Source organism: Poecilia reticulata, linkage group LG12 (genome assembly GCF_000633615.1).
Source record: "Poecilia reticulata strain Guanapo linkage group LG12, Guppy_female_1.0+MT, whole genome shotgun sequence".
In the NCBI taxonomy this organism is placed as follows: domain Eukaryota; kingdom Metazoa; phylum Chordata; class Actinopteri; order Cyprinodontiformes; family Poeciliidae; genus Poecilia; species Poecilia reticulata.
Window position 1 is genome coordinate 22,308,991 of NC_024342.1, and position 8,041 is coordinate 22,317,031.

The 8,041-nt window shown below is 35.2% G+C and overlaps 2 protein-coding genes across 2 annotated transcripts in view; both read right to left on the minus strand.

Moving 5' to 3' along the window:
- The window catches only part of slc31a2 (solute carrier family 31 member 2), a 6,326-nt gene extending 6,099 nt beyond the window's left edge, over window positions 1-227 (minus strand). The window contains exon 1 of the mRNA XM_017307731.1: window positions 105-227. Within this exon, the coding sequence (XP_017163220.1) occupies window positions 105-227 (123 nt within the window). The remainder of the gene's footprint in view (window positions 1-104) is intronic.
- A 5,684-nt stretch (window positions 228-5,911) lies between these two features.
- The window catches only part of arrdc1b (arrestin domain containing 1b), a 39,994-nt gene continuing 37,864 nt past the window's right edge, over window positions 5,912-8,041 (minus strand). Inside the window, exon 8 of the mRNA XM_008424643.2 lies at window positions 5,912-7,756. Within this exon, the coding sequence (XP_008422865.1) occupies window positions 7,692-7,756 (65 nt within the window). The 3' untranslated portion in view covers window positions 5,912-7,691. The remainder of the gene's footprint in view (window positions 7,757-8,041) is intronic.

The following is an 8,041-nucleotide window of genomic DNA, read 5'->3' on the forward strand; positions in this document are numbered from 1 at the left end:
CAAAGTTTTCTACAATTCCAGTGTTTTACTGCAACTTCAAAGTTTTACTACAATTCCAGCACTTTACTGCAACTCCAAAGTTTACTGAAATTCCAGCGCTCTACCGCGACTCCGAGGCGCTTTACTGCTGAACACGGCGGTGTCTTCTGTTCCCCAGGAAGAATCGCCCTGGTGTTGCTCGTGATTTGCTTCCTGACATCTTTTCTGATTTCCTTTGACTTTCCCATCGTGTCGATCCAGAAAGCAGAGTGTTCCAGGTGTGGCCTTAAAATCCATCCTCAGGTGTGACTCCAATGAACTCAAACGTGTCGGTTAACCAATCAGAAGTTTCCTAAGCTATGRCGTCACACTTCTGGCTTTGAAGACTTGAATAAACTCRGGGAGATTCTTTCTCTCATTATTGTGTCTTTTAGCAAATGGAATAAAACTAGAGAAGTTTGATCTGGTTTAACTCCAGACAAAGTGAAAAAATAAAATGTGTTATTTGGTGTGTAAACTTCTGGTTTCATCTACACTCATAATGATGAGATACGTGACTTTCAATGAACAAAGTTATATAAAAAAGAGGAAGAACTGCATCCCAATTCATTTTAGCTTCCTCCATAATCTAATGTTACTTTTTCTGTTTGTCCACTAAACRTTCAAAACATCTGAATAAATACATCAAGCTATTAATAAGCATATTAATAATAAAGAAGCGTTTCTGGGAACGCAGCAGACGTGTTTCATCAGGTTATGAGTCAAGTCAAACAAACATGAGTCGACTGGCAGGCTGATGATCAGGAGATTATCCAGAAAGATGATTGAGAAAACYGGGATTTTCCATTTTTCCAGGTGAACAAAGAAAACCGAAGCGCAGACATGAAGTCAACCTGATAATCTGAAACCCTAATATGCAACATTTTGCACAACGAAGCACATTTTAGAAGTGACYGYTTTGGTTTTGCATTTCAAAGCGATTTTAAAGTCACCGTTCTCCAGGTTTTCTGACGATCCGTCATCGTTTCCCTTTGGATTTTTGTTGCTTTTCCACTCGGTTTCCCTCAGATACTCGATCATTTCCAGAGAAAAAYCYTCCATGTGTTTATTAAACCACTTAACTCCAACCTGTTGATGAGTCAAACAGGTTGAAACACATAAACTCTCACAAACTCACATGAACTCGTGCTGCGTCACCTGAAGCTTTAATCTGCAGGTTTGTGAAGCAAACCCAACAGCTTCCTTCCAAAGTCTTACACTTTTCACATCTGGACAGGATTATTCTACGGTAAATACAGATTTTGACTTCTAAAACCTTATTCTGTTAATAAAAATATTTTTAAAAAATAGATGCAGTTAAAGCACCACTGGTTCAGATTACGGCTGTCATTTCAGACAAAATGGACGCCTCAATGCACTGAAATGTTTTTTTTTTACAACATTTCTTATGAGTTCAAACATCTGTGAAGGTTTTTTTTTTATCAACTAAGAACTAACAAAAAACTAATTCATTAAGAAAGAAAAGAAAAATCCAGTTAAAGATCAATATAATTTGGATMCAACTCAAAAAACACCATTTTATTACAAATTTATAATTTTCTTTTAAATATTTTAACACGGAGTAAAAGGAGGAAAATAGTATTTATTTTTGTTCGTAATCCATTTTCTTTCCAATTAATCTTTAGATGTCATGATTCATAATGTTTGACAAACGGCTAAATGGTTAAAGTTTGTTCCATTTCATTAATCATTCTCTAGACTTTGGCAGCTTTTTCCACTCATTCTTAATCTTGTTTTCAATCATTTTCAGAAGATTGTAACTTTAAATATCTGCAGCTGGGATGAAAGACAAGTTTTCTTCCAATTTCTTAAATGAAAACTATTTTTTGAAATACAAAACAGTTTGACAGAAAACTGGATTTTAGCATTAGCTAAACCTGAGCTAACAGTAGCAGCTTTTGTTCCCTTATCCACAATCCTGTCACTTTTAGACACACTACGTTTTCAGATTATAGTTCATTTGGTAAATATCTTCTTCATAAAAAACACTATTTAAAAAAAGCAAGTATTCAAAATAAAAAAACACACACAATTAAATAAATCAGCCAAAGTCCAAATAAAAAGCTATGGATTTTAAAATCTGATCATTTTCCAAACTAAAGTGTTGAGATTTTCTACATCATTTTAAAATTATATAATCATTGAGCAACTGGATTGATTTTCAGGGACGGTGAAACTTTATATTGATCCAGTTTTAATATTTTCTAACCCATATTAATAAAAAAAACATATTTAAAACCACAATACTGAAGTTGTTAAAGGTCACAAAAGAGCAACAAATTGCTTCAACAAACAAAAACCCCTCCAGTTTAGCGCCGTAAGTCAATTATAAAGTGTGTCATTTCAATATAAATGAAAGTAAAATTTTACTTTTTCCCCTTTAGTAACTTAGATATTCGACTAAAGAGACACGTTTGTAAATGTAAATATATTCCTAATCAACATCAAACTCCACAGTTTCTAAGTTTTTGTTGGAAAAATGTTTAAACCAATATTGATACAAACTATTGAACATTTGTGCAACAGTCTCCAAACCTGTTGAATTGAACTGATATTTATGAAAATATGCGGCTTATTACGTATCTAAATATGCCAACTATGGGACAGCTGATAAGGAGAGATGTTTTATGATCCATGTTTTACTTCCAGTTTAAAACAGTGAATGTTTGCTAAATTCAGCAAACATTCTTAGCTACATTCAGTAGTTAAGACGCAAGAAAGGATTTTACACACACGAATAATATTATAATGGAGCATAACTTAGAAAGCAACATAGCTTCCTAATATGTTGGCTTTGTTTCAACTCCAAACAGAAAACCTACCTGCATGTTGACGGTGACGCCAACAGTCCGGTTTCAGCTGGTGTTGAGTTCGAGTCCCATCAGAACTTTAGCTGTAACTCCGAGCACCGACAGGAACGGGCCACCAGCTGAATGCAGCCCAGCAACAGTCAGCACTTCTCTAATGAACAGAATCACAGCGGCACAGTGAGGGGAGGTTAAACCCGTGACACAAATAACCTCCAGAGGCTCACGGGTAATGGAGTCTTTTACAGCCATTAAATTCCAACGATTAAAATAAATGTTCCCATCGGTTCAGGATTAAAAACGGTTCAAAAGACGAGCTCGGATTCTGTTCTAATCGCTAAATAATGCAGCTTATTAGCGTTAGCTCTCGAAGCTAGCGCAGGCGTTAATTTAAACAGTTTTTTGCTTACGACGCCATAATGTTTGTTACTGGTACCATGTGACTAGCGGAAATGGCCGAGCGATGCCGACTAGCTTCGGCGTCTTAACAGCTGATCAACTGAACTCTCTCGCGGTCAGCTGGTAGGAAGTGGTGAGCGCGGCGGGGAAATAATGTCCCCTATTAAAATGATGCGTCAACGCGTCCGCCATGTTGTGAGTGGCAGATTTTCCCACAACGGCTAAGAATTTGATATCCCGATAAAAAAAAAAACCCCACTAAAATCAACTAATCTTTATAATTTCTTGACATGTTTTTACATTAGTGTTTGTCGTGGTTATCACTAAAATAAAAACTGAACAATATGTAAATTAAAATATGAGGACTCAACTGCAAAACACCAAGTTAAAGTTAACATCTTAGAACACCAAATCACCCAATTTATTTCTAATTATGATAAAACTATAACTATTATTTTTGTCTTTCAAGCTTATGGATAGTTAACACATTTGTATTAAAATTAACATTTTTTTGTTTGCATTATGAATGTATAAAAAAGCATCTCAATATCCCAGCAAATAAAAAATCGAAATAATTTTGCTAATCCTAACAACCTATTAAAGTTTCTTGTCTAAATAACTGATATAAAGAGAAGTACTGAATAATATCAACATTTTAAGTACAACAAAAAAGTAAAAAAAAAATTGTAAAGAAATGAATACTTTTCAACACAAAGATGACTGTTTAAACTACAAAAACACATCATGTGATTTTTATTATTATATTGTACAGTACAACCCTGATTCTGCACTGGAAACGTTACATGAACTGGTCAAGGTGCTTTTCTCAATATATTCAAACTGCACCTGTAAACAATTTACAAGTAGAAAAATACAAAACTAGACGCCACTCGTTTACACGTAAAAGGAAAAAAAACAAAAACCATAAACAGCAGGTTTTCATAAAGCTATTGTACCTTTTGTTGAAATAAACAGAAGCAGGTCTGAAAGGCAGCACATGTGGAAATAAGAGGGATGTCACATTTGTTGTCTAAAATCAGAACAAACAGATAAAAGGTCCAGTGTCTCGTTGCTTTATGAGCTACATAGAGTGAATCCAGCAGATTTCTCAGTTAGAAAACAACCAGAACTGGTTCCTGTTGAGTAAAACCCAGACGTTTAAGGCATGCAGTCACATTATCACAGAGACTTTAACATATTTACATTATGACAGATCAAACCTGCTCATTTTATCTGACGTTGATTGCTYTAAAACKTGAGAAAACACTCAGAAAATAAATCAGGACAGTAGTTGTGCTTCAGATTCTCACATTGAGAGGAAAGGCAAACATTTTCAACAGGGTTGCTTCACATTTTCAATGTTTTTAAATGCTTAAAGTGTGGATGTTTTCTGTGACTTTAGTGATTCAGATCAGAGTTTCTAAAGCAATAAAAGCTCCAAAACTGGGAAATCTTATTTCTTATGTCTTATTATATTGAGATAATGAGATTTGATGATAAATAAAAGGTTTGTTGCTTCATTATGTCATGATTCAAGGACGCCAATCTAATTTATTRCAACTGTTTCCTTATTTAGAGAGAATCCTATGACAGTAATCTCGTTTTTATTGAGCCGTTGTTTTTAAGATGTGACATTACGACAATCTGATGAGGTCATTATATTAAAACATGAGTTCTTTGTTGAAAATACTGTTTCAATATCTCATTATCTTAAGATAATATGACCAGCTCCTGTATTTGCATCTCACTTTACTGAAAAAAACCTCAGGCTTCATCTTAAGATAAGGAAACTTAAACCCATTTTTGTTGCAATATTGAACTAGTTAATTAAATAAAATACACSAAATTTAGCGACATACTAATTTCCAACKTATTCATCTTGAAATAATTGGATATCAAGCTTGTTTTAAAGTGACACCAGTTTGATTCAGTCATTTATTTTTTCTGAGGCAACAACTTTATTATATGATCTCCAAATAATATAATCTTGAGTTTTTTGTTGATTTTCTTTATTTTCATAAGATCTTTAGATATTTAAGCTCAAATTCTTGAATAAACAGGATAATGCAAATAAAAAAGTTGCTACTTGAAGCTGAAAACATTAATCATGAATGTTTATTTTTGCCTTTTTGACAAAAATAAACTATTGTCGCTCTATTTCTACCCTTGAGTCAAAAAAAACTAGATAATAAACTTGGAAATTTAGGAAAGTTCACCTCAACATGATCAGGTTCTTTCAGTTTCCGTACAGGTCTGAAAATATGCTAGTTTAAAAACAGAATACTGCAAATATTATGGAAATTCAAACTTAATTTACTTTAAAGCTATTTTTTTTTAGTTTTCCATAAAGTTTCTGGAGTGTGAAGGAACCCAGATTGACAGCAAAGTGGTAGAAAATATCAACATTCAACATAAATAAAGASATTTTCTCTAAAACTCACAAATAAACAATCAGTTCACTTCCTTTTCCCTCCTCTGAGCCACACCAGATAAAATATTTTTAATGTGCAAAAGAAAAACAAAAACATTAAATAACGACAAAAATGATTTACAAAATCAGGTGATCAGGGAAAAACTGCTTAACACAAAAATTAAATTAAAAAAATCAGTGTGGCATCTAGTTTTTATATCTTAAATCCAAACCCATCTCTCTCGCTCTCTCTCACACACACACACACACACACACACACACACACACACACACACACACACACACACACACACACACACACACAAAGTTTCAGAAAGTGCTGATTTGTGCACATTTACATTGCCGTCTACAGACTACATGAGCGTTAAGGCAACAGAAAAGATCCTCAGACTTGTTTTTGCAACAGCAGAGACCGGAAATTTAAAACTCAAGATTTAAACGGCGAGTTGAGGTGAAGCCTGTACCAGAACCGACCACCGGGRGGCGCAGTGGGATTTTCAACCTAAATTATCATAGATTAAAATGGAGTTTTAGGGATTTTTATTTTAATTATGAGAAAAAAGTCAGAATATTGGCAAAGACACAATTTTGCCAGAAGTCATAAAATTAGGAGAAGAATTTTTTTTTTTAAATGAGGAAACAGATTGTCTAGTTTGTGTCGTTTCAAAGTCTTGATTCTGGTAATAATTTGATGCTGATGTTTTATAGGATAAAATATGTCCAATTTGTAAAACCGGTATAACTTCACAAGATATCTAACATTTTAATGTTAGATATTTAATCTTCCACCATAAAATTACTACTTTGTTCTACTAATAAAGACATTTTCTTGTAACATGAGTTTATTTTCATACAACATTTTTATTCTGGATGTGAGTTTATTATCAAGACTTTTTAATTTTTTTATATTACAACTTTGTCTCATAACATTGAGTTTTTTCATACTGCAGCTTTTTGTTGTATTATTTATTCTCATAATATTATGACTCAATTCTCAGACTTTTTTCTGGCATTATTGATTTTTCCCCCCCTTTTTGAATAAAGAATAAAACCAACACAAGGTGGCAGTATGGAGCAAAAGACAAAAACATTCAGTTAAATAAACCAAGTCAAACCTGTTTTCTCTCTAATTGGTCTTGATCAATCGCTCTATTGATTGTTTTTCCGTTACACAGAGCAGTTTGTAAACTTTTCCAGTAGAATATTTGCTACGCCGATTGATTCGGATCAATCAATCAATCAATCAGGCGTTTTCTTTAAGCAACCGACTCGCGATATGCTGAGCGAGAAGGCAGAAATAGTTTGAAAAAGCGGCCAAATACCAAAGGAAAACATTCACAAAGTCAGAAAAACTTATCCAGACCCAAAAAAACAACAAGAAATTCTGACAGCTTGGAAACATAAAAGCAAACAATTTCAGTCTCTTTTAAAATAAAATCACTAAAACATCCTTCAGAAAGGGTTTCTGTTGGGTTCTGAGGTTTCTGCATCATCGTCACACAGATGCAGCAGAGGAACTGGCACATCACAAACACACCGCTGCTGCTGCTGCTGCTGCTTTGTTGATGAGCAAAACATCTGGGGGCCGAACACACGACCCTGAGGTTCACCCAGTCGCTCATATTTGTTACGACAGCAGAAAAGGGCCAGACGGAAAAGTCCGGAAGCAGCCGGGTGCTACAGTTACTCTAAAGGCATCACAGATGCAACAACTTGCAGAAATAAAAAAACAGATTTCACTCTCCTCCCAGAATAAAACAGGTCCTGTCACAGAAAATCTTAAATATTGATCTGAAAATACGTTTTAGGCACAAAGTTCACCTGTAGGGTTTGATGTTACCGGCTGGGAGACGAGGCGGGAACCAAAACTCTTAAGAGAAATAAGAAACAATCCCTTTTTCAGCCCAAACGGACCGTCTGCAGGGCGGAGGCGTCCTCCAGCGGGTTTCTGTCCGGATGGCGGGGAAAGCAGCCAGGCGGCGGCCATGACGCTTCACCCTCCGCTGCTTCTTCTTCTACTGTCCGCTGTTAAAACTAGAGTCCACACTGCTGCAGCTTTCCTCGTACGTCGGCGGCGGTTCTGGAACACAAAGGGTCCGGAATGAGCAAACATCTCTAAAGATGGAGACGTTAAAGTCAGACTACGGCGATGTAAACGTTTCAGAAATAAAATTTTTTACTAGATTTAAATTTCCAGATTTCTGAGGACATCAAAAGGAAAAAACCAAACAACAAATGAACTGATGAACGAAACAAAACACACAGTTAGAGGATGGATGGATGGATGGATGGATGGATGGATGGATGGATGGATGGATGGATGGATGGATGGATGGATGGATGGATGGATGGATGGATGGATGGA